This window comes from Panthera tigris, chromosome D4 (assembly GCF_018350195.1).
Source record: "Panthera tigris isolate Pti1 chromosome D4, P.tigris_Pti1_mat1.1, whole genome shotgun sequence".
Classification (NCBI taxonomy): Eukaryota; Metazoa; Chordata; class Mammalia; order Carnivora; family Felidae; genus Panthera; species Panthera tigris.
This window is the reverse complement of record NC_056672.1, coordinates 11,874,032-11,901,894: the sequence shown is the minus strand read 5'-3', so window position 1 is coordinate 11,901,894 and position 27,863 is coordinate 11,874,032. Positions and strand designations below refer to the sequence as shown.

Here is a 27,863-nt window from a genome sequence, read left to right as displayed (position 1 = left end):
GATGCCACCAGAGAGATCCTCCCCTCCTTTTCATTATCACCAGTGTTGCGGTTCTCAACCCCGGCTGCCTGTTAGAATCTTCCGGGAAGCTTCTGAAAAATGAGGACCCCATCTCGAGCAATGAGGGGACTGCAAGCCACTATAACCCATGAGCTCCCACACCAGCCCCTCAGACTGACAAATTTTGGAGAGAAACACTTGTTGGCTGACGGAGGGGCACCAGTAGAAATGTAAGTTGAGGCCCTTTAATGAAGAAACCGGCCATGTATTTTAAATTAAAAATACTTATTCTCCTGGGGCACCTGGATGGCTCCGTCAGTTAAGCGTCCGACTCTTGATTTCAGCTCAGGTCATGATCTCACAGGATAGACACACAACTTGGGCTCTGCACTGACAGCCGGGAGCCTGCTTGGGATTCTCTCTCCTCTCTCTCTGCCCCTCCCCCACACAAGCTCTGCTTCTCTCTCTCTCTCAAAATAGATAAACACATTTTTTAAAAATTAAAAATGGGGCACCTGGGTGGCTCAGTCAGTTAAGCATCTGACTTCAGCTCAGGTCATGATCTTGTGGTTTATGAGTTCGAGCCCCACGTCTGCTCTGACAGCTCAGGAGCCTGCATCAGATTCTCTCTCTCTCTCTCTCTCTCTCTGCCCACCCCCACCTGTGCTCTGTCTCTGTCTGTCTCCAATAAATAAACATTAAATTTTTTTAAAAAAACTGAAAACAATACTTTTTCCCCAACCACTTTGGGAAACCGTCTAGCAGCTTCTTATAAAGTGACACACACTTTTGCCACATGCCTTGAGCAATACCGTATCACTTATTTACTTGAGAGAAAAGAAAATGGGCTCACAAGAAAAACCACAGCTATGCAAAAATGTTTATAATAGCTCTGTTCATAATATCCCCAAGCTGGAAACAACACAAATGTCCATCAACAGGAGAACGGATTAAACAACTTGTGATGTTTTTATATAATGAAATACTGATGTGCAAAAGAAAAAAAAAAAAAAGAAGGAACTGATACAACACAAAATCATGGATGAATCTCAAAAGTGTTACGCTGAGCAAAATAAGTCAGACACAGAAAGGTACATACCTGACCCCATTCAGGTGAAGTCCAACAACGGGCAAAACTAATGTTTTAAATCTCGTGTGGTGTCTATTCACCAGTGCATACATTCGTCAAGATGCACGTATCCACTGGTCAAAACTCAATGAACTGCACCCTTAAGATCTGTATATTTCATTTTAAGTTTTACCTCAATTTTAAAAAATAGGGTCACCAAATGGTTGAACGTGTAATTTTTTTAGTGTTTATTTATTTTTGAGGGGGGAAGGGGAAGAGAGAGAGGGAGACACAGAATCTGAAGCAAGCAAGCTCCAGGCTCTGAGCTATGAGTATAGAGCCTGATGCGAGACTCAAACTCGCCAACCATGAGATCATGACCTGAGCTGAAGTTGGACACTTAACCGGCTGAGCCACCCAGGCGCCCCTGATTGTGTAATTTTTGTAAAAAATGAGACAAACAGAAGAAAAAATACGCCTTCCCCACCAGGAACAATCTCTGACCTGGGAGCTTCCTCCATGGAGCAAAAAGCCCCCAGGGAGAGAATAGTATGTGTGACAACATTGTTTTTATGGGCCAAACCCCAAGCCATCATAGACAACAAGGAAATAGAGGGCTAACCTTTAAAAAAAGAATAAAAAAGAGGGGGAGTATCTAATACACCTTTAAGTGAGAAAAACAGTATGTAGGGAAGTAGATACACTATGTCCCATTTTTGGAAGATAAATCATTAATGCCCCCACTTCCTACATATTTACGTAGGATAACATAACATGGAAACACAAATGGAGACTCCCCAGTTTGTTACCAGGGATTTGGGGTGACATGGTGGAGGGGGAAGGACAGAAAGTGTCCCCATCCCCAAAAAGATTTCATTTGTCAAATAGCCTCCCTGAAGAAAAACAACAATTATATGTTCCCACTGATGGAAAATTATGTGTGTTTTTATGCATAAAGAGGTGCCCCCAAAACCCATCAGTGGTTAACAGTGCTAACCCAGAAGGGTGTGATTTCAAATGATTTTTAAGTTCTGTCCTATACTTTTAGGGCTTGTCCAAATTTTTAGTTTTATAATCAGAAACAATCACAGAGTTGGTTTTGTGGTGGGGAAAAAAAAAAACTTTAATTAAAAATACATTGAAAAACATAAGAAGACACACAGGGCACCTGAGTGGCTCAGTCGGTTAGGCGTCTGACTTTTGCTCAGGTCATGATTCTGTGGTTCATAAGCTCAAGCCCCACATCGGGCTCTCTGCTGTCAGCACAGAATCCACTTGAGAACCTCTATCCCCTCTCTCTCTGCTCCTCCCCCTTTCATTCTCTCTCTCTCAATTATTTATTTTTGAATAATACAAAAAAAAAAAACCCATAAGAAGATACTGATGCCAAGACCCCACTCCAGGCTGACTGAGAATCACTGAGTATAGAATCTCTTTTTTTTTTTCTTTAAAAAGTTCCCTCAGGTGACTTTAATGGGCACTCAGGGTAGAGAACCACAGAATTTATTTTTTTTAATATTTTTAAACATTTATTTATTTTTGAGAGACAGAGAGAGACAGAGCGTGAGCAGGGGAGGGGCAGAGAGAGAGGGAGACACAGAATCCGAAGCAGACTCCAGGCTCCGAGCTGTCAGCAGAGCCCGATGTAGGGCTCGAACCCATAAACTGTGAGATCGTGACCTGAGCGGAAGTCAGATGCTTAACCAAGACACCCAGGTGCCCCTGAACCACAGAATTTCTCAGAAAAGTCCATTAAATATACCCTTAACCCCTTGCAATTTTCCAGCACCACCAGGGCCGATTTCCCCACTGTCCTCTGAGTCCTGTCTTCTCTTGGGTTCTACACACTCTCCTTATTTATCCATTCTCCAAGGTCCAACTCAGACACCTAGACTCCAGGTAGCCCTTCCCTATCTGTGCCCGGATACAAGCCCTTCTTTCTCTGCTCGCCCTGAGCACCGTGTGTCAGTCTGACGGCCAACCCTGCTCTAGCCGCTTGCAGTTGGGCACATATTCATGTCCTGCCCAAACACTAATCCAGCGTTTGCCAGGCTTATCCCATTCCTCCTGCTACGTGATAAACTTCCAGGTCAGAAAGGAGGTCTGACTTTTCCTTCCTACTCTCAGCAGCCTCTAACACAGTGTCTTGCACCTAAGAGATGCTACAATTTTGCCAAACTGTCTTTCAATATACTACGACTTTTCACTTCCAGCCTGTGTCTGGTCTCTTAGCCTCTTCTAATTTGCTGTGTGATTAGTAATTGGAAAGCCAAGTTTTGTCCAACATTTTTTTTTTTCCTGGAAACTCTGTACATGAAGGAATAGAAGGCAGTGAAGGGGGCCATTGGGCCCAAAATAAGAGAGAACCAGACGCTGCCCTTGGGCTGATCCCAGCTTGGAGGAACAGAGAAGACAGGTATATAAAATGTCTCCGACCCCAAAAATGAGAAGGATAAATATCTACGAGATGTACATATAGGACATTCTGGAAGATGATCTTCCCTGGGGCTTCAGGGACTGTTTCTTGAAGAAAATAATCTTTGAATGGGGCTTTAAACGAGCGATGCCATTTGAAGAACAGGGAAGTGAGGGATGAGGAATTTGAGGGGTGGGGAGACAGCGTTGTTAGAGGTCAGAAAGCAGGGCAATGCCAGGCAGGCTTTGCAGTGTTACCGGGAGCGTGAGCTGCCTTAGGGAGCAGGCAGGGCGATGGCGAATCGCAGGGGGCCTTGAAAACCAGAAACGGCCGTGAGCCTGGGGTCCCGTAACTTAGGGTTATTACACAATGCGATGACAAATCAGAAAACTCGTAAAGGGGTGTTAAGAAAGGGCAACAGGTTTGGGGTGAGTCCCTGAGGAGCTCTCCTGCTGGGTAAGGCCAGGACTTCTACCGTCACATCCATCGTGAGACACGCGGCCACTCTTCCATTTACATCCTCCTGGTTCCTAAGGGACGACACTGCCTGGGAACCAAGTTCCAAATAGGCGACACAGACTACGGCTTCTCAAGAGTCTGTTTCTTTTGCTTTGTGCCACACAGAGGTATTTGTCACTGAGAAGTCCTTTTAAAAAGTCCAAAGATGGGGGCGCTTGGGTGGCTCCGTCAGTTAAGCGTCCAACTTTGGCTCAGGTCATGATCTCATGGTTCGTGAGTTCGAGTCCCGCGTCAGGCTCTGTGCTGACAGCTCAGAGCCTGGAGCCTGCTTCAGATTCTGTGTCCCCCTCTCTCTGCCCCTCCCCTGCTTGTGCTTGCACTCTCTCTCTCTCTCAAAAATAAATAAAAACTTTAAAAAAAAAAAGTCCAAAGATGGGGGTGCCTGGGTGGCTCAGTCCATTGAGCAGCCAACTCTTGCTTTCGGCTCAGGTCATGATCCCAGGGTCGTGGGAACGAGCCCTGCATCAGGCTCCATGCCAGGCATGGAGCCCACTTGCGATTCTCTTTCTCTCCCTCTCTGCCCCTCTTCCCTGCTTGCACGCATGCACGTTCTCTCTCTCTAAGAAATTTTAAAACTTAAAAAAAAAAAAAAAAAAGTTCAAAGATGGCCGGCAATTGGGTATAGACCCACAAGAATTGAAAGCACGCTCTCAGAGAGATATTTGCAAGCCGATTTTTATGACACTTAAGCATTTTTGTAGTTAAAAAATTATATATGGTATACACACGCGATGGAATATTACTCCAGCCTTAAAGGACATTCTGACACATGCTACATGTGGGCGTGTTGAAGACATTAGGCTAAGTGAAATAAGCGAAGTAAGCCAGTCACAAAAAGACACGTGCTGTATGGTTTCACTTATATCAGGTACCTAGATCAGTTAAATTCATAGAGTCAGAAAGAAGAAGAGTGGTTGCCGGAAGCGGGGGGGGGGGTGCGGTGGAGTGGGGGGAGGGCCAGGAAGGTAGGGGAATTGTTTAATACATACAGAATTTCAGTTTTGCAACAAGAAAAATGTCCCGGAGATCGGTTGCACAACAATATGAATGAACTTCAACTACTGAACTTAACTCTTAAAAATGGTTAAGATGTCACATTTTTTTGCTACATGCATTTTACCACTGTTAAAAATTAAAGGAAAAAATTCAGAGATTGTGCAGGACCACAACCTCTTATCCACAATTCTGAAGTCCAAAAAGCCCTGAAAACCAAAAGCTTTGATTAAAGCCTGCTGTCCCAGAGTCCCACAGTGCGTTACAGAAGAAATCATGTATGCACCACGTTGATCACTGGAAAATTCTGAATGCTGAAACACACCTGGCCTCAAAGGTTTCAGATAAAGCACTGCTGAACTGTATTCTGATAATCCCCATTTTCCCTCTTCAGACGAGAGCAGACGGTTATTGCTTGTGGAGACCTGACCCATCCATCCATCCACTAACTAACGATGCGGCATATTACTGTGATGCTGGGGTTCTGCTAGATGGTCCCCACTTTGGAAGAAAACAGTTGACAATGTGAGTGAAATAACTAGCAGGCCAGTTCTTTGTTTTCCCACTTTCTCTGCCTGACTTCAGATTTCACTTTAGGATGCTGCTGGGCACACACTGGCACCCCTGGAAAGCCAGACAGGCCAGGGTCCATGCAGGTGCACAGCCATGCTCTAGGATTACTTACCAGATCACACCGGGGCACGCTGGACACAAACTGGGCCCCTTGGCAGCCGAGAATAAATCCAGCTAGATTTAAGAGGACACACACCACAGAGAGCAGCACAAAGAGGTTCACCTGAAGTAGCAAGGAAAGAGGCAGTTAGAACAAGATGATGGCTAAATTCAGAGATAGTTTTGTCTGAGAAAAAAAAATCATATTCTCTTCCTAAAGAATACATTTAAAAAAAAAAAAAAAAAAAGAACCAAGGCATCTAAGCGACTCAATCAGTTGAGCATCTGACTCTTGATTTCAGCTCAGGTCATGATGCCAGGGTCAAGGAATCGAGCTCCGCGTCAGGCTTTGTGCGGAGTGTGGAGCCTCTCTCACTCTCCCTCTGCCTCTCTCCCCCTCTTGTGCACACTCTCCCTCTCTCAAATAAATAAATAAATAGAAATAAACAAATTTTTTAATTAAAAAAGTCAGAACAATGTTTTTAATATATAAACTCTTTATTCATATTTTAGAATTTTTAAATTGTGTTGAGGAATGCCATGATTTTTAAGTCTTCTAAATAATGTCAAGTCCCTAATTCTTTCTTTCTTTGCATTTAAGGGTGTTCTGACCCCTTCAGCTCTTATCTGTTCATTGCATTAAGCCATGGCCACTTCCTCTGTGAGCCGTTGTTATTTTTTCTGAGTTTTGCAGGATCAATGGTAAGTATACAAATGGAGAATTCTAGAATATAGGTGGAACCCAAGAAAACTGAAGGTACTCGAGCCCTTATTAGCCAAAAGTCACAATATACAAACAAAAATAAAGATAAGTCTTGTTTCAGTTCCAAACAGGATAGGTATCAAAGAACAAGTCTATAATGATCTTCTACGTACTGTTCTCCAAAGTTAAATATTACAAACGGTATGCTAAATAATTCAGAATTGACAGAAACCAACCAAGAAGCCAGAATTTACTTAGCGTAAATTAGAGACTACTAAGGCTTTTCAACTTGAGAACTATGATTATTATCAAAATCAAACCTTATCACAAATAATAAAAGATCGGAGCTAACAATGATCAGCGTTAGAACCAAGCATCATTTCAGGTAGCTAATGTCAGCATTGTCAGGTGGCTAATGTCAGTGAGTTCGCACATGAACGCTAATTCAGAAAGCTCATTCTCTGTTGCTGGTATTCCAAGAAGCTTGAAAGCATCTCCCCAGAACCATGTAATGAGTCAATATTTAATATCACATGATGCCCCTTCTCCTAAGAGGAATTCTTTCTGCCTCTCGAGGAGGAGTCTGGCGCTTGCTTCTCTCCTTGTTTTGTTAATCTGTGCAGTCGGTCATCAAATCTTGGGGAAAAGCTGGCAGCAGCTGCTGTGTTACTGTTTCTCATGATTCCTCAAGTGGCTGCAAGGGCTTAACTTGAGCGGCACATAGCACAGCCCTCTCATGCACTGTGTCATTCACTATGATGCCAATGCTTTAGAAAATAAGAATGCAAAGTTGGCCAAGGACAGAACGCCACCTTCTTACATGGGCTTCTTCTATGTGCTGGCATTTGCTACTCAAGAGACCTAATACATCTGGAATCTTCACACTCCGCAATACAACTGCTGTTACTATGGGGAAGTCTAACTTTCGTCTGCGAATTTTCTCTTCATGCCCTATCAGATGCCTTGAAAAGAAAGCATGGTTACAATCCTTATGCCTGTCAGCATATCATACATCTTTGTAACTAAAAATTCGCAGCATCAGATATAGAATGAGTGAAGGCTCATTACTTCCAACGCTGGTTCCCAAATCTCTTCATTAAAATCTTAAATCCAGCTCATCAAACGACACCATTAAGAAAACCAAAAGGTAACCCACAGACTGGGAGAAAATATGTCATGCATTTGTGAAACAAAGAAACTTTACCCAGAATATACAAATAACTCCTCGACTCAATAATAAAAAGACAGACAACACAAACAAAAAATTGGGCAAAAGACTAAAAGAGTTATTTCACAAAGGAAGATACGGGAATGGGCAATAAGTACGTGAAAAGTTACTCAACATCACTAGTCATCACGAATGCAGGTTGAAACCACAGTAAGATACCCCTTCACATCAACTAGAACGGTCAAAGTCAGAATGACAACAGCAAGTGTTGGTGAGGATGAGAAACACACAGACTCTCGGGCATTACTTGTCCAAGGATAAAAAGGTACTGCCACTTCTTAAAAACTAAACATAAATCTCCCATGCCAAAGAATTCAATACGATTCCATACAGTTGACCCCTGAACAATGAACGGTTTAGGGGTGCCAACCCCCAGCCCCTGCATGCAGTGCCAAATCCGAGTAGGACTTCTGACTGCCCATAAACTTAACTATTAATAGCCTACTATTGAACGGAAACCTTGCCAATAACATAAACAGTCAATGAATGTATATGTTGTATCTTGTAGTATTATATACTGTACTCTTACGATAAAGGAAGCTAAGGAAAGAAAATGTTACTAAGAAAAGCATGAGGAAGAGAAAATACATTTACAGTACTGGACTGTATTTATCAAGGAAACAAAACCTTGTATCTAAGGGGACCCGTGCAGTTCAAACCCCCATTGTTCAAAGGTCAACTGTAATTTATGGAGATACTCCATCCTCGACTCCTTACTCCTTAAGCGTGGCTTGTACACGGTGAACACAGTATAGAAAGGGGAGCGAGGGCAGTCTTCCAGGGGAGAAACCTCACAAACATGACTTCAAGCAGGTAACCAAGGTTACCATCACTGAAAAGTCATGTTCATGGCATGTACCCTTGATATGATGTGATGAAAACGGCATTTTACCTCTGTGTTCTTCCTCTGCCAAACTGATGGTGATTCCAGTCTATGCAGAAGAAAAACATCAGCCAATCCCAAGTGAGGTCCACACTACCAGATACCTGACAAGTACTCCTCAAAACAGTCAAGGTCATCAAAAATGGGAAGTCTGAGAAAATGCCACAGACAAGCGGAGCCTAAGGAGACATGACAAGCAAATGTAATGTAGTGTCTAGGATGGGATCATGGACAAAAAAAAAAAGTAGATAGAAACTAAGGAAATCTGAAGAGTATGAATTTTAGTTGATAATAATGTATCAATATATATTCGTTAATTGTGACAAATGTACCATACTAATGTAACATGTCAACAATGGGGAAACTGGGTATGGCATATATAGGACCTCTCTGTATTATCTTCGAAATACTTCTGTAAATCTAAAATTATTCTACAACAAAACGTGTATTTAAAAGTTGCAGGGTTTTGGGATGAGCACTGGGTGTTGTATGGAAACCAATTTGACAGTAAATTTCATATATTAAAAAATAAAAAAATAAATAAAATAAATAAAAAAAAAAATAAAAGTTGCAGGGGTGCCGGGATGGCTCAGTCAGTTAAGTGTCTGACTTCAGCTCAGGTCACGATCCCACGTCTCGCGGGTTCGAGCCCCGCATTGCACTCTGTACTGACAGCTTGGAGCCTGGAGCCTGCTTCAGATTCTGTGTCTCCCTCTCTCTCTCTGCCTGCTCTCTCTCTTCTCTCTCTCGCGTGCGCTCTCAAGAATAAATAGATATTAAAAAAAAAATACAAAAACTGCAAAAAAATCTGAATATACACCTACCTATGACCTGCAATTCCACCCTTAGGAATAGACCAGAGAAGCAAGTGCAGACGCCCACAGAAAGACTTATAGAAGAATGTTTACAGAAGCTTTATGTATATTAGGCCAAAAATGAAAATAACTCGAATATCCAACAGCAGGAGAAAAAGCAAACAAATTGTGGTATTTTCAAACCGTGGTATACTTCCAGCAATAAAAAGGAACACATTACTGATACACAACACCACAAAGAAATTCAAAGGCATTAGGTTGAGTGAAATAAGCCAGATACTGTATGATTCCACTGACATGAAAGTTCAAGAATAGACAAAATAATCATGCTGATGATCATTTAGAAAATAATCTTAGAAGATTTAGGGCTATTAGAAGTCAGAAGAGTGGTGCCTGTTTTGAGGGGAGGTGTGAAATGAAGGGACAGACTCGGAAGAGAGAAGAAGATTTTCTGGGAATGATAAAAATGTCTCATATCTTGGTTTGGATACTGGCTACGTAGGTGTATCGAACTCGCAAAACTTAGCTAACCGAACACTTACGATCAGGGATTTATATAAATTATATTTACTATATTAAAAAGACAGTCAGAAAGACGATTCTGAATCCACTTGCCAAGCGAGGAGTGTGAGATCATACCATGAATGAGGCTACTTCTCAAATGTCAGAATAACAAACAAGAGAGAATGCTCCAGGGATTCACTGCCTGGTAGACTTAGCTTCTCTCCTGCACTGGATGGGCTGCCAATGAGAAGTCAAAGTCAAATTACCAGAATGTCACCCCTGCAAACCCCAGGATGAGGACGTGGGCCAAGGCACATAGGCTGCCGACAAAATCACCATGCACTCTTCCCCAAATGTATTCCTGCATGTGGCTTTTTTCATTATGATCATTAAAACTTTGGCCAAACTTGTTGACTATTCAGTCGTCTGAATTACTCTAGTGTAGACCACTGCAGCATAATCAGACATGGGGGCTGTTAGGATAGCAAGCATATCTCTTTCAGAGGTTGGCTCAGGTTCAAGGGTACACAATACTGGAGTTATAAGGGACCCGAGGGTCCCTTTTATCATCACCAGAGGGTGTCTCCCAAATAGAAGGCAGGAAAACATTAGCTGCAAAGGAGGAATATCATAGTCACAAAATTCACTCAGCTATATCTGGAAAGGGGAAGAATTTCTTACATTCCTTATATTGTCATCATTCTTGCTTAAAAAAAAAAAAATGTTGCAGGTGATTTGAGTTTCTCTTTGTGGAAAGCACCTGAAGTTGGAAATCAGGACACCTGGTTCAAAATCAGGCTTTCACTTATTTTAGAGAACCTCTGTGAGACTCATTTTTCTCATCTGTGAAACAGGTCTATATTCTTTTTTTTTTTTTTAAGTTTATTTATTTTGAGAGAGAGAGAGCACACGCAAAGCAGGGAAGGGGCACAGAGAGAAGGAGAGAGAGAATCCCAAGCAGGCTCCACACTGGCAGCACAGAGCCCGACACAGAGCTTGAACTCATGAACCATGAGATCATGACCCAAGCTAAAACCAAGAGTCAGAGGCTCAACTGACTGAGCCACCCACACACCCCCAGGTCCATATTCCTAGCCACCTCACAAAATTAAATACAGACTCACACAAAATGATGTACATAAAAGTCCCTGTATGCTGCAAAATGTTGTGCAATCAGTTTTATTGTTAATAATAATCGGCATTTCCTCTTCAGGGGAGAAGCCTGTTATTACAAAATGAATTTCACTAGGTCTGGTACCTGTACTTTGTTCTTAACACTTATGACATACCTGAATTAATGGCAGCTGGGAGAAGTACTCTAATTGGAAGAATGATCTGCAGGTAGGGGCGCCTGGGTGGCTCAGTCGGTTAAACATCCAACTCTCGTTTTCCACTCAGGTCATGATCCCAGGCTCGTAAGATCAAGCCCTGTGTCAGGCTCTGCACCAACAGCCCACAGCCTGCTTGGGAGTCTCTCTCTGCCTCTCACTTACTTGCACACTCTCTCAAAATAAATGAATAAACATTAAAAGAGAGAGAGAGAGAGAGAGTAATCTGCAGGTACACTGTTTCCAAAACTTCTCTAAAAAGAATTCTTCCTGCAGCCTGCAGATAGTTCCTAAGAGAACTCACCCATGTTGACCGTTGACACATGTGTGCCAGATATCTCCTGTTTGCCCTTCCAGATCGTCTCTCCACTTTTCACTACCCTGTGATCTTCCCGAGGAGGCTGACCTACGAAGACCGTATCAATGGGGCTCCTTTGCCCTCTTGCCTCTAGTTAAGTTCAGCCAGTGGGGCACCCTCGCAGAAGATGTGAGGGAGGGAAGAGAGTGAGGTTGGGGTATTCTACAGGTTCCTTCTCTGTCACCTCAGGCTGGCTGTGACCCTTAATGGAAAGCCATGGGTTCTTTTAAGGGGTTCTCTGTACATGATCCCAGATTCCAGAGTCCAGCCACCTCTTTTCTGGTCAGGCGTAGGGACAGCCCTGGCTTCACCGTTCCCTCCACCTTGTGCTTTCCTTTGTGAACAGCCCTTCATTAATCTCTTCTCAAGTTATAATTTTATTGCGTTATCTGTGCCCTGCCAGGACCTTGCCTGACACAACGTGTCTATAAAATCTCTCCTTACATTTGACCTCATTTTTTTCCTGATCTTTAAGCTTAGCTCCTATTGTTCTCGACTCAAATTCATTGCCACCTCCCCCGTGAAGGGCACACCATGGGTTACAGTTCCTGAATTTCTACTGACACCAGTGCGTCATTGGGATGTACCATCAAGAAAACAGGAAAGCCCAGAGTCAATGCAGAGATGTCTTTTTAGAATTTGTATTTTAGACATGAAAGACAGTGGGACTCAAAAAGTGGCGGACTTGCTCTCTGTGACAGATACCCTGTGGCTTTTAAGGGTAAGATGCAAAATCCGAGATCCAAAAAAGCTGGTCCGCTCATAGGGACTGACCATGTGAGTGACACTTTTTATACTTTTGGTTTTATTGAACTAACTTGAACCAGGAGTATTTTATGGTACTTATATACCAGTAGCTTGATGCAAAGGCATTATGTTTTTCATTTCAGTATTTGGAATTCACCTCCACTCTGATCTCTTGCAATTGTGCCCCTGGCTCATTACAGGCCTCACTTAAATGACCCAACAGGTGCGCCTAGGTGGCTCAGTCAGTTGAGCGTCTGACTTCTGCTCAGGTCTTGATCTCCCCGTTTGTGGGTTCAAGTCCCGCATTAGGCTCTCTGCTGTCAGCACAGAACCCTCTCTAAAAAATAAACATTTTAAAAAAGTGACCCAATAAAAGAATGCTAAGGCTACCAAGAAGAAACATCACCTTCAACTTACCTGTTCCTACCTGCTAAAAAGTTCTCATAATCCCCATAACATAGTATCATTAAATAATTATGCCTATCACAGCTTGGTATTATTGAGTACTCTTTTTTGGTAGAAGATTTCATTCCCTAAATAGGCTGACCTTTCCCTACTGTCCAAGGACTTGCATTTTGCTGCTTCTTTCCTACTGCTCCAAACCCAAGATGCAACTGAAACCCACCTACGTGTGTTTAAATAAACAGTTCCAGTGATAGTGTTAAGGTAGCATAGTTTAAAAATGAATAGGTTTAATATGACGGAGTGAACATAAGCATTTAGTTCTACTAATTCCTGATAAACCCACTAAAACAGCAGTAAAAGAAAAACCTTATATGCAGAAATCCATAAGGACAGAAAGAACAGGAAAATAACATGAAAATGTTAAAAGCTGGCTAGCCAATGGGCCAGTGCAAACTGGACTCAGTGGTCCTGAGAAAACGAAATCCTACGACAGCAACGAGAGCCAAAACCACAAGATTCACTCACTCCTTAGACTCTCCAAGTACTCAGAAATAGGCTGCAGCAATGAAAGGAAGTGAGGCTGAAAACAGGACTGACCGAGAGTCTAAGAAGCAGTTAGGCATTGGAACAACCACTATGAGAAACGACTGGCATTTACTGCCTCTAACAAAATTCAACATCTACTGCCCTATGACTCAGCAATTCACTTTGAGGTGTGTGCTCAAGACAAATTAATGCATATGTCCACCAAAAGACATGTACAGGAATGCCACAGCACTGGTTCATAACAGCCCAAACCTGGAAACAACCCAAATGTCCAAGAACAGGAGAATGGAGGAATGAATTAGAGGAAGCTCACAAATGGAATAAAACTCAAGTGCTGTGTCTAAATGTCTGTGTCCCCCAAAAACACATATGTTAAAATCCTAACTCTGAGGTGTTGGGTGTCGGGAGGTGGTGCCTCTGGGAGGTGATGAGGTCATGATGGTGGAGCTTCATGAATGGGATTAGTGAACTGGTGTACGTATGCTTCTATTTAAATGTCAAAAGCTCACCAAATTCCTTCCTCAGGAAGAGAAAGTTTCGAAAAACTTCAATTTAAAAAATACTAGGATCGCCTCAGAATTCTTCCCATTCACACTTTTATTCATCTTTCCATTTCCCAAGAAACTACCACTGGTGGTTGTTTAATCACTTTCTTCCACCCTGCTCCCCCCATATAGCCTTTTGATACTGCTCAAGATAAATGAAGACCAAAATACACTTTTCTCCAGTGGGGCACCAAATCTGGACCAAAGACACAAAAACATAGGTGGTCTGAAATTATCCTGAATGAGTGGACGCAGGAATCCATCAATCAATTAATAAACAAAGGAAAGAAAGTCAATTCATTATGATAAATATCACGTGGAGGCATCATGCGTTCTTATGAATATTCTGGAACATATACAGAACAGGCTCTGAAAGACAAACACTGGATTTACTACCACTGCTTGTGTGAAAATGGCTACCACCATTGCTCCTGGTGGGAACTATCACTTTCTGGGGAAAGAAGCTGGGACTCCTGTCCCATTATTTCCAAGAAAGAAGGAATATGGGTGGTGAGTGAGTGTGTAGAAGAACAAAGAACCCAGTCCTTAGAATTAAGTTATATTTTCCAATTGAAACAAGAACATTGTGTGATTTAGCTGGGAATCGAACCAACATTTTGACATTTATGTCCTCAGAGACAGGGAGTCCAAGCTCCAAGCCACTGATTAGTCACTGGTTAATAAGACAAATGTCATAGGAGTTGGTTAACTATTTAGTTAACTCTTAATATTTAACATTTTAATTCAGTTTGGAGAGCATTTTTTTTTAATTTTTGAGAGAGACAGAGACAGAGCACAAGCAGGGGAGGGACAGAGAGAGAGGCTGAAGACAAAGAATCTGAAGCAGGCTCTAGGCTCTGAGCTGTCAGCACAGAGTCCGACACAAGGCTCAAACCCATGAACTGCGAGATCATGATCTGAGCCAATGTCAGATGTTTACCTGACTGAGCCACCCAGGTGCCCCTGGAGAAGGATTTTAATACAAAGATGTAGAATCATAAGCAAAGTTATCTGAACACAACACACAGGCACTGAGAGAAAAAAAAAACTGAAGACACCAAACTAAAACTTTTCTGAACCATTTAAGCAAAATGAATGTTAAGACTGACCACCCAGCACCATGACAACCAACAAAACATAACAAATCACAGCCACTCACAAAGCCCAGACTCTTGCTTTAAACCGATTTCAGGAGCTCACACATGCACTGACTTGGTTTGCCTGTGTGTGCCTTTAATCTTTAGATCCCCAAAGAACCTACTCCAGGCCTTCACTTCCTTGACACTCTTTAAACTTCTTCCAGAAGCTTGGCAGATATATTACCAACGTCCAGACTGGTTCTCTTTGCCAACAAACCAAACACAGGCCTGTTGCTGTGAATGGAACCAGCCATCTCCCTTTTCTCTCAAGGATGTTTAAGTATCAGATTTATTCATGTTATGGCTGTCCCCAGATTTTCTTTTCAAAAAGTGTTTAAAATACAGGAACATTTATTTCCAATTCCTTTTCCAATAGCAGTGAAAGGCTTCCTCCTATCTGCACCACAGTCAGACAAATTGTCATCAGTTTGGGATACAGCTTCGAGGTGAGCTAAAAGCACTTGGAACTGAGAGCTGTTAATTCCTAGTGAAAATGTACAAATCTCAGGGGCACTTTTGAGGTTCCTTGCTTGTGAAAGAGAAATTCTGCCTTACCATGGGGTCCTTTCCCCTGTTCCTGGCAGACACTGGCCCCCCAGTCTCCTAGGCCTCCTTTTCAACACATCACCCTCATTGCCCAGAAAAGTCTCTTTCTTCATGACCCTAGCAATCAGGCATAGCAGAGAAGGGGGTGCCCTTAGTGTGTTTAGCTCCATTATTCCCCAATACAACTTAGAGATACCAACCTAAATTAGCATGTACCCACTGGGAATGTGTTAAGGACCAGGAGGAAACTATCCTAATGAGAGTCTCAGGAGAAATGACATGACACATGACATTGGCTATTTGAACAAGGTGAAAGGAGCAGGAATGTGGTTTGCTGTGGCCCTTAGGAATTAGGTGGCAGAAGTAAATTTGGATCTGAAGATACAAGAAGCCACAGAGAGGTTTAAACGAACTTGCAGATCTGTGATTCTTGAGACACCACCTTCCTTACTCATTATTCTTTCTTGCTTTCCTCCATGCTTCTCTGATTTTGGTCTTTCCCTGCTTCCAGTTGCTTCTCCACTTCTGTCAGCTTCTCAAGGTTCAGCAAGTTGGAGAGTCAGACCTTTTGACTCCCCAGTAGGGAAGATCTCAGCTCTCAAGAAGCTCTGCAGAATCAACAGTCTCCACAGACGGCCGCCATCAAGTCCTTCCTCTTTACCCACAGGCTGTCCCTCACAAGAGGTGGAGTTTAATACATTCTGAGGAATATTATCCAGTCTTAAAGAGGAAGCAAGTACTGACACACGCTACAACATGAATGACCTGGAAAGCACTATGCTAAGCGAAGTAAGCCAGATACAAAAGGACACGTATTGTAGTGAGGCATCTAGAGTAGTCCAATTCACAGAGACAGAAAGAAGAATGGTAATTACCAAGGGGGCATTGAGGAGCTATGGTTGAATGGGTACAGAGTTTCTGTTTGAGATGATGAACAAGTTCAGTAATGATGGTCGCACAGCATTGTGAATATAGTTAATGCCACTGTATACTCTACAATGGTAAATTTTAATTGGGGTACATTTTATCCCAATTTTTAAGAATTGCAAAAGAAAAAAGGAAAAGAGGAAAAGAGGTAGAGTGCAACTCCCAATTTCCCTTCTCTTGATTCTAAGCTGGCCTTAGGATCTTGTGTGCCAACAGAATGTAGCAGACATTCAAGGTTGGATCCTAGGAAGCCTGGGCGCCCCACCCCAGCCCCTGGGCCCTTGGAACACCCACCTGAGACGGTCCCTCTCAGAACCCAGACACCATGCTGGGTAGCTGTTATGTGGGAAGGCCACACGTCTACGCTCTAGCCAACAGTCCTTGCTGAGCTACCGGCTGTATCATTTATAAATACATACTGAAATATTTGAGGATGAAATGTTCTGAAGGCTGATTGATTTCAACACAATCCAATGGCAAGAGAAAGAGAAGAGAAGTGGTAAGTGGTATAGATGAGGCAAGTCTGAACATGGGCCAATGATTATGATAGCTGGGCTGTAGGTGCTAGGGGAGCTGTTGTTTTTCTCTCAGATTAGGAGCATATTTGAAATTTCCCATATCAAAAGAAGAATGAAGGAAATGGGGAAGGGGCAAAGATAAAGGAGGAGGAGGAAAGGAAGAAATAAACCAATGGACTCATGTCTTCACAAAGTCAATTCCTGGGGACAAAGCGGGGGAAAGGAGCAGGAAGGGTGTTCTAGAACATGAAAGACTAAAGAGACAGAATAATCAAATGAAATGACTGAACCTTGATTGGGTACTGGATTTTACAACAACTAAAAAGAAGAGCTAGTCTACACAGGCTTACTTTTTGATAGCACACCAAACCGTTTACTTACACATATGGAAATATACACACACCACCACACTTCAGTTAAGCTTTGATTCTGAAAAAGTTACACAAAATTTTGGAGTAATGGGGGAAATGTTAAAATGGGCTGAATATCACATCGCACTAAGAAATTACCAATAACTTTCTTAGTTGTGATAATGTTATTACTGGAATGTAGAAGAATGTCTTATTTTTAGGAGATGCCTCATAACATACATAGGAGTGAAGTACCAGAAATCTAAGGCTTTGAAAAATTAAGAAACAAAAAAGCAAAAATTCCAGAGGTCCAACATCTGCCTATTAGATATTCTAGGAAGAAAGAGCAAATGGAGGGAAGAAAATAATCAAAGAAACGATAAAGAAAATTTCTCAGTGTTGGAGAAAGGTACATGTCTTCTCAGTAAAAGACCTCAAAGCCTCAGGGAGTAAATGTACTCAAAAAAGGATGAAGGGAGAGGAGACCCACACCTAGACACATCCTCATGTAATTTCAGAAGACCGTCAAAAAAATTATCTGAGAGGCGCCTGGGTGGCTCAGTTGGTTGAGCATCTGACTTCAGCTCAGATCACGATCTTGCGGTTTCTGGGTTTGAGCCCCACGTCAAGCTCTGTGCTCCCAGCTTGGAGGCTGGAGCCTGCTTCGGATTCTGTGTCTCCTTCTCTCTCTGCCCCTCCCGTGCTCGCTCTCTCTCTCTCTCTCTCAAAAATTAAAAAAAAAAAAAAAATTAAAAAAATTTTTAATTATCTGAAACTTGGAAAAAAGCAAAGGAGATTACTGAGTATTCCATTTAGTTATCTGCCTGTTTGACTACTGTACAATTCTGTAAAGGCACAGTTGACGTTGCAGATTTTTTTTTTCAGTAGAGATGAATTCTGTCCAAAGGAACAGAAAACCTCAAAGGTGCCGTAAAGGGCCCTGCTGGACATCCACCAGTTTTGTGTCCATCCTGGCAGTCAGCTCCTAGCATCATCTATAAACACTTCTCAAATGTTCCTTGAAACAGTTTTCCCTCATTAATGACACATGTACACTTTACGATTTCCCAGCAGTTGTGATTTTATCTTCTTGAAAATTAAGTTTTATCAATACCAAGGTAAAAAAAAAAAGATTCTAAAAGCTTCCAGACAGGAGGAAAAAAAAAGAGGCTGCTTACTAAGGAACAAGAATCAGTCAGCATCAAGCTTCTCATCAGTGACAGAGGTCTCATTAAACAATACCTTCAAATTCTGGATAGAAAACTTTTTGACCCTAGAATTCTCTATCCAGCCAAACCATCATTCAAGTGGGAGGGCAAAACAAAGACACATCAAAACATTTAAACCATAAGAGAGCTTCCCTCTTCCCTCACATCGTTTCTGAAAAGTTTTAGTTGATCATGTTCTCTGGTAAAATGAAAAAGGGATTCAAGGGGGAAAAAAAGGCATGAGGCACGAGGTCTCAGAAACAGTGGCTGTCATCCAAGAATACAAAGAAAAGAAATATTCAGATGACATCTGTGTAGCAAGCCTAGAAAACAATTAGGTCCAAACTGGAACAAGAAGTCAGGAGTCTTAGAAATGTCCAAAGGAAAAAGTGGCATAACTAATGGGGAGTGTGATTAAGAAGCCAGGTGAAGAAATCTCACAGTCAGACTCAGCTGATTTTCAACAAGTGCTCCAAAACAATTCAGTGAGGAAAGAACAGTCTTTTCAATAAATGATGTTAGGACAACTGGACACCCACATGCACAAGAATGAACTTGGTTGGACCACTGCCTCACACCATATGCAAAAATTAATTCAAAATGGACCACAGACCCAAGCATGAGCTAGAACAATAAAACTCTTACAAGAAAATATACAAGTGGGGCCCATGGGTGGTTCAGTCGGTTAAGCATCTGACTCTTGATCTCAGCTCAGGTCATGATCTCACAGTTCATGAGTTCGAGCCCCACGTCGGCTCTGAGCTGACAGTGTGGCACCTGTTTGGGATTCTGTCTCTCCTTCTCTCTGCCACTCCCCTGCTTGTGCTCTGTCTCACAAAATTAATTAATTAATTAATTAAAGAAAATATAGAAGTAAATCTTTATGACCTTGGGTTAGATCAGCCTTCTTAAATACGACTGTTTTGCAACTAAAGACAAAGCAAACTGGACATCATCACAATAAAAACATTTTTGTGCTTCAAAGGACACCATCAAAAAAGTAAACTGCTAATCATATATCTGATAAGGGACTTGCAATAAAAAGACAAATAACCTAATCGAAAAATGGGCAAAGAATCTAAATAAGACATTTCTCAGGGTGTCTGGGTGGCTCTGTCAGTTAAGTGTCCGACTTCAGTTCAGGTCATGATCTCATGGTTCATGAGTTCAAGCCCTACCTCAGGTTCTGTGCTGACAGCTCAGAGCCTGGAGCCTGCTTTGGATTCTGTGTCACCATTACTCTGCCCCTCCCCCACTCACTGTGTGTGTGTGTGTGTGTGTGTGTGTGTGTGTGTGTGTCAAAAATAAACATTAAAAATTAAAAATTTTTAAATAGACATTTCTCTGAAGAAGACATTCAAATGGTCAATAAGCACATGGGAAGATTCTCAACATCAAATCAAAAACACTCTGAGAGACCACATCATATAAAATGTGGCTCTAATCACATAAAAATGGCTCTAATCAAAAAGACAGGCAGTAAAAGTGCGGACAAACATGCGAAGAAACTGGAACCCAGACACTCCGCTGATGGGAATGTAAAATGACACAGCTGCTTTGGAAAACAGTTCCTCAAAATATTAAACACTGAGTTACCATATGACTCAGCCATTCGATCCTAGGCAAATAGGCAAGGGAAATGAAAACCTGGCCACAAAAAAACTTGCAAGCTCATGTTCACAGCAGCATTATTCATGATAGCCAGAAAGTGGGCATGTTCACCAAGTGATGAATAGACAAATAAAATGTATTAACTAACATCCATCACTGGAATAGTATCCAACAATAAAAGTGGGAAAACATGTTAATACATGTTATAACATGGATGACCCTTAAAAATACTCTGCTAAAAAATATGCTAAGTGAAAGAAGCCAGTTACAAAGGATCACATGTTATATGATTCCATTTTTTAAAGTTTATTTATTTGACAGAGACAGAGATAGCACAAGTGGGAGAGAGGTAGAGAGAAAAGGAAGAATCCCAAGCAGGCTCTGAACTGACAACGTGGACCTCGAACTCAGGAAACTGTGAAATCATAACCTGAGCCAAAATCAAGAATTGGACGCTTAACCGACTAAGCCACCCAGGCGCCCCTTATATGATTCCATTTATTTGAAATAACCAGAATAGGCAAATATATGGGGACAGTTCATTAGTGGTTTCTGAGGGCTGGGGGTATCGGAAAGAAATGGGAGGGACTCCTAATGGGTCCTAGATTTTTTTCTGGGATGATGAAAATGTTCTAGAATTGTTGCTGAAGATGTTTGTGCCTATCTGTGAACATGCTAACAACTATTGGACTGTACATTTTACATGGGTAAATGTTATAGTATGTCAAATATATTTCAATAAAGAAGAAAAAGAAGGAGGAGGAGGAAGAGGAGAAAGAGCAGCTATATCATCTCCAAGATTAGGGGCTTTCTTTGTCAGAATAAAAAGAAAAAAAGGCATTTAGAAACTCCAGAAATAGGGGTGCCTGGGTGGCTCAGTTGGTTGAGCATCCGGTTCATGATCTCGTGGTTCGTGGGTTCAAGCCCCGCATCGCACTCTGTGTTGACGGCTCAGAGCCTGGAGCCTGCTTCGGACTCTCTGTCTCCCTCTTCTCTGCCCCACCTCGGCTCATGCTCTATCTCTCCCTCTCTTTCTCTCAAAATAAACATTAAAAAATATTAAAAAAAAAATAAACTCCAGAAATAATATAAACCTATCTACCAAAGTCATGGCCTAAAGCTGAAGCAAACTGAAATGTGGCATGATACTAAGCAAATGACAGAGAATAAGAAAGAATAACAGATTTGACGTGGCTGCCCAAAACTGTCCTCCTTTTAGGGACATGGGGTTACATTTTGTCTCCCTAGACCCAATCATTCATGATGGTGCTACTAAAAATAATGTCACCAATCCCTTGAGCAAGCAAGGTTCATGGGGGCCAATAGAAAACCACTTTGGTCTCTTCCTCAATGTTGTTCAAGCCCACTTTGTAGGGCTAGTTTGTCCAGACCCCTTAGATGAAATCTGGGGTCAGGCCCATGACTTCTCTGGTCAATATCAGGTGCAGAAAGTTCTCCATTCACTTTAAGTTACAAACAGTCTCTTTTCCTGGGGCGCCCCTGGTGGTGCAGTCAGTTAAGCCTCCGACTCTGGTTTTGGCTCAGGTCATGATGCCAGGGTCATCGATCAAGCCCCGTATTGGGCTCTGTGCTGAGCATGGAACCTGCTTGAGATTCTCTCTCTCTCCCTCCCCCCGCACCCCGCCTCTGTCCCTCCCCTGCTCATTTCCATAAAATGTCCCAGTCAAAACTTGGAAATTCATGTTTAAATTTAAGCTTCTCTCGCTCTTATCAGGCTGATCATTGCAGGGAGTGACTGAAATCTTGTGGCCACTTCTGAGGTCTGCCAGGCACAGCTCTGTCATTTTGAAGAGGAGGGAGTAAGGCGGAGACTGGGCGCCGTTGGTAAAGAGGATAAGGGCGCCAAAAGTTCACTTGACTCTTCATGTCTACATTCGGCCAGTGTTTACAGAGGACATTCTCCCAAATGGTGTTCTTGGTTCCTCTGAGACACGGATTGTTGAGCCTGCTGTTCCCTCCACTCGAGCACCCAGCAGTGCAGGCCAGGCCTCACCCCTCTTGGGCTGGGTATAGGAAAGTACAAGAATTTCCCGGCAGTCTTTAACTCTGAGGCCACAAGGCACTCCAATCAACCCTTTAAAATTCCCCAGGCAAGTGCCTGACACCAGTCCAGTCGACCAAAGGACCCATATCAGGTTCTCCAAGTGCTTATCTTTAAGCACTCATTCCCTCCCCCCTGCGGAGGTGGACTCAAAATGCCACAGCAATTCGGTAACATTCTCCAAAACATTTGTCTCTTTAATCCCTAATCTTTTTATAGGCTGGGGGATGAAGATCAGCTAAGGGTTGCAAAACTGGTTTTCACCCAGAAGCTTTACAAGTCCTGCTTAGATAGTCTAACGCTGGAATGTGGGAGATGTTGGCTGTAATGCAGCCCCAGGTGAATCTGAAAAAAAAGAATCCAATTCTGACAACCTATTACAATCACATTCACATAATGAAAATACTCCAAATGCTATCATTGGTTTTCACTATTTTGGAAACAATTTATAGACAAAATTTGAATGGTATAATATAGAGCGAAATATAAATGTTAAAACACTAAGAATATAACAGTAATGGTTTTACAATCATAAGGAGAATAGAACTAGATTGAAGGGCTAATTTCTTCATCTTATAAAAAAGAGTCAAAAGATACTATTCAAAGTTGATGAATTAAGAAGTTTATAATATTATTTAAAATTGTAAAGTCATTGAGAGGAGTAGTAAATTTCAAAAAAAAATAGGAGAGGATAAATGGGAGAGCATGTTATGAATCCCTCACTTTTAGGATGGAGACAACCACCAGGGCACTAAAATCAGAAAGAGTTTATAATGGCTAATTTGGGGAGTGTGATCAGGTTTGCACTAAAATCAGAAAATTTGTAATGGGGAATTTGGGGAGTGTGATCAGGTTTGGGGGCTTAGAGAAAAGCACAGAGGTCTACTGACTATTTTTAATAAGTGTAGGAAGGCTCATGAGTTCCCCCTTTTATAAATAAAAAAGATTCTGGCACAAAAACACTCAGATCAATGGAACAGAATAGAGAACCCAGAAATGGACCCACAAACTTAGGGCCAACTAATCTTTGACAAAGCAGGAAAGAATATCCAGTGGAATAAAGACTCTCTTCAGCAAGTGGTACTGGGAAAAACTGGACAGCAACATGCCAAAGGATGTACCTGGACCATTTTCTTACACCACACACAAAAATAAACTCAAAATGGATGAAAGACCTAAATGTAAGACAGGAAGCCAACAAAATCCTCAAAGAGAAAGCAGGCAAAAACCTCTTTGATCTTGGTTGCAGCAACTTCTTACTCAACACGTCTCCGGAGGCAAGGGAAACAAAAGCAAAAATGAACTATTGGGACCTCATCAAAATAAAAAGCTTCTGCACAGCAAAGGAAATGATCAGCATAACTAAAAGGCAACTGATAGAATGGGAGAAGATATGTGCAAACGACATATCAGATAAAGGGTTAGTATCCACAATCCATGAAGAACTTACCAAACTCAACACCCAAAAAACAAATAGTCCAGTGAAGAAATGGGCAAAAGACATGAATAGACACTTCTCAAAGAAGACATCCCGATGGCCAACCAACACATGAAAAAATGCTTAACATTGCTCATCATCAGGGAAATACAAATCAAAACCACAATGAGATACCACCTCATACCTATCAGAATGTTAATGTTAACAACTCAGGCAACAACAGATGTTGACAAGGATGCGGAGAAAGAAGATCTCTTTTGCACTGCTGGTGGGAATGCAAACTGGTGCAGCCACTCTGGAAAACAGTATGGAGGTTCCTCAAAAGGGTAAAAATAGAACTACCCTACAACCCAACAATTGTACTACTAGGTATTTATATATAAATAAATATATATCCAAGGGATACAGGTGTGCTATTTTGAAGGGACACATGTACTGCAATGTTTACAGCAGCACTATCAACAATAGCCAAAGTATGGAAAGGGCCCAAATGTCCATCAATGGTTGAATGGAAAAAGAAGATATGGTATACACCTCATGCCAGTCAGAGTGGCTAAAATGAACAAATCAGGAGACTATAGATGCTGGAGAGGATGTGGAGAAACGGGAACCCTCTTGCACTGTAGGTGGAAATGCAAACTGGTGTAGCCACTCTGGAAAACAGTGTGGAGGTTCCTCAAAAAATTAAAAATACATCTACCTTATGACCCAGCAATAGCACTGCTAGGAATTTACCCAAGGGATACAGGAGTGCTGATGCATAGGGGCACTTGTACCCCAATGTTTATAGCAGCACTTTCAACAATAGCCAAATTATGGAAAGAGCCTGATGAATGGAAAAAGAAATTGTGGTTTATATACACAATGGAATACTACATAGCAATGAGAAAGAATGAAATATGGCCTTTTGTAGCAACGTGGATGGAACTGGAGAGTGTTATGCTAAGTGAAATAAGTCAGGCAGAGAAAGACAGATACCATAAGTTTTCACTCTTATGTGGATCCTGAGAAACTTAACAGAAGACCATGGGGGAGGGGAAGGAAAAAAAAAAAAAAGAGGTTAGAGAGGGAGGGAGCCAAAACATAAGAGACTCTTAAAAACTGAGAATAAACTGAGGGTTGATGGGGGGTGGGAGGGAGTGGAGGGTGGGTGATGGGTACTGAGGAGGGCACCTGTTGGGATGAGCACTGGGTGTTGTATGGAAACCAATTTGACAATAAATTTCATATTTAAAAAAAAAAGAAGAAGGTGTGGTATATATATACAATGGAGTATTACTCGGCAATCAAAAAGAATGAAATCTTGCCATTTGCAACTACATGGATGGAACTGGAGGGTATTATGCTAAGCGAAATCAGTCAGAGAAAGACAAGTATCCTATGACTTCACTCATATGAAGACTTTAAGATACAAAACAGATGACCATAAGGGAAGGGAAGCAAAAATGATATAAAAACAGGGAGGAGGACAAAACATAAGAGACTCTTAAGTACGGAGAACAAACAGAGGGTTACTGGAGGGGTTGTGGGAGGGGGGATGGGCTCAATGGGTAAGGGGCAGTAAGGAATCTACTCCTGAAATCATTGTTGCACTATATGCTAATTAACTTGAATGTAAATTTTAAAAAATTAAGTAAAGTTAAAATTGGAGATGAAATAATTAATTTATTAATTAAGATTTTCTTCTCTAGGGGCGCCTGGGTGGCTCAGTCAGTTGAGCGTGGGTGGAGCTCTGTATTGGGCTCTGTGCTGAGTGTGGAGCCTGCTTAAGGTTCTTTCTCTCTCACTCTCTCTTCCTCCCTCTTCCCCTCTCCCCCACTCTCTCTCTCTAAGATAAAATTTTTAAAAAGATGTTTTTTAAGATTTTCTTCCTCTTAAAAGGCATTTAGTAAAGTAGCAAATGTCACGATGTCACAGTGGTGTGTTTGATATGTATGTAGTGCCTGTATATGCCATATATATGTTTGATAAATATACAGTGTGTTTATATTAGCCATATATGTTTGGCTAATAGATACATAATTTATAAATTTATAAATATATTTACATATATTTAAATTTATATTTTACATGTATTTAAATTTATAACTTTATAAATATAAATAAATATATTTTGTAGATATAGACATAAAATAAATATGAGACAGTCTGAAAGAGGTGATTTATTTACTATGCCCTAAATTATGCAGCTAATTAGGGGACCCCAATCAGGTCCAGGTCTGACTCAAAGCTATACTCTTTTGTCTCCATCAACTTACAGAATGGGGCGCCTGGGTGGCTCAGTTGGTTAAGCGTCTGACTTTGGCTCAGGTCATGATCTCACAGTTGGTGGGTCCGAGCCCCACATCGGGCTCTGCGCTGACAGCTCGGAGCCTGGAGCCTGCTTCGGATTCTGTGTCTCCCTCTCTTTCTGCCCCTCCCCCACTCATGCTCTGTTTCTCTCTGTCTTAAAAATAAAATAAACATTAAAAAAAAACTTACAGAATACTTGCTAAAAGACAATGTCTGTTTATAAATTATTCTGTTTTCTTCATTAAAGAACTTCACAGGGTGCCTCGGTGGCTCAGTTGGTTAACTGTCCAACTCTTGATTTTGGCTCAGGTCATGATCTCACCATTTGTGAGATCAAACCCTCCACGGGGATCTGTGCTGACAGTGCAGAACCTGCTTGGGATTCTCTGTCTCTCCCACCTCTTTTTGCCCCTACCCTGCTCATGCTCTCTCTCTCAAAATAAATAAATAATCTTAAAAATCTTTTTAAATAAATAAGTAAGAACTTCCCAAGGCAACCCTCTACTATCCTCAATAAGAAATTAGAGCTAGAGGGGCACCTGGGCAGCTCAGTAGGTTAAGCAGCTGACTTTGCCTCAGGTCATGATCTCATGGTTCGTGAGTTGGAGCCCCGCATCGGGCTCTGTGCTGTCACCACGGAACCTGCTTTGGATCTTCTGCCCTCCTCTCTCTCTGCCCCTCCCCAACTTGTGTTCTGTCTCTCTCAAAATAAATAAATAATCTTTAAAAAAAAATTACATTTAGTAAGACCCAGTTGTGCCACCACCCCAGCCCTGACATCCAACATCAAGCACTCACCATTAATGAATCTAATTTGATTACCCACTGCATTCCTTATTCTTCAGTGGAAGTACCATAAATGGCCAAACATTTAAAGTGAATCCCTTTAATTTATTTTTGGATTAGTTTTTTAAATTGTTATAAAAGTAACATTCATAGAAGAAAAAAAAATCACGGTCCTACAGCAGATTTCTTAATTATATTATGAATAATGGAAACCAACTCAGGCTATTTAAGCAAAAGAGGAATTTCTTGCAGGGCTATCAGGTAGCTCACAGAATCCCCAGGAACCAGGCTCAGAAACCTGGGAAGGAGCCAAGGGAAGCTGGAACTGGGACCTCTACCAAGGTCGTGCCCCAGGAAAACCAGAGCCTCGGTTGCCAGCCTTGGACATTGCCTGAGCTGTTCCGCATCAACAGCTCTAGCTTCAGAGTCCTGGGCAGGAGCTTCCTGAGTGGAGGTCAAGGAGCTCACATCCTGGCTGCCGGCATCCAGAAGTGTTAGCATCTGGCCTCGGAAGCTTCCATCGCTTGAAGCATGGCCCTGCCTCCCACTGAGATTCATACAAAGGCAAATAAACAAAACCCAAAAAGAGAGCTCTGATAGAGAGATACGGGCCACCAAACCCAAACAAAACAAGGAAACCAAAACAGCCTCTTGGTTGCACAATCTAATGCATGTCCTCTCCAGATATAAAGTGGAAAGTCAGTCTCCCCCATTCCCCTTCCCACTGCACTCAACAGAAGTGCCTTCTGTAAATGCTTTCTTGCATATCATTTCAAAAATTTCCCAAGTGACAACAAACACATATGTATAGATCCCCCAGGCTTACACACACACACACACACACAGTAGCACTCCACACATCATAACTTTCCCCATGACAACGTATCTAAGATGCTCGCCAACTCAAAATGGTCTCTCCTCTTGCCCCAAATCACTCTTTGTTCCTGCAGTTCTCTTGTAGTCATATCAGAAATAGATCCCTCTAGTCTGTTAGTCTGTAACCCAGACACTCAGCTACCACCACAGTGTGTCTGCAATGCACTTCAAAATACTTCGGCACAGACAGTGGGATACTATGTACATATCGGTTGGTCCAAGCGACACCCTAAGGACAGTCAGGAATTCAAATTCCAGGACAGTCAGCTAGCATTTATGAGAAAGGCCACACTCCAGAAGCTTCCTTTGCCTTCATCTCTCAACAGCATCTGAGCGACTTTGTTAAATTAGCAGAGTGATTGTGGAAATGAGTTTTGTT

At 41.9% G+C, this 27,863-nt stretch overlaps 1 protein-coding gene across 1 annotated transcript in view; it reads right to left on the bottom strand.

The window, feature by feature from the left end:
* Positions 1–27,863, bottom strand: part of FAM189A2 (family with sequence similarity 189 member A2) — a 66,811-nt gene that overhangs the window by 19,904 nt on the left and 19,044 nt on the right. Inside the window, exon 3 of the mRNA XM_042964002.1 lies at positions 5,683–5,793. Coding sequence (XP_042819936.1) covers positions 5,683–5,793 — 111 coding nt within the window. The remainder of the gene's footprint in view (positions 1–5,682; positions 5,794–27,863) is intronic.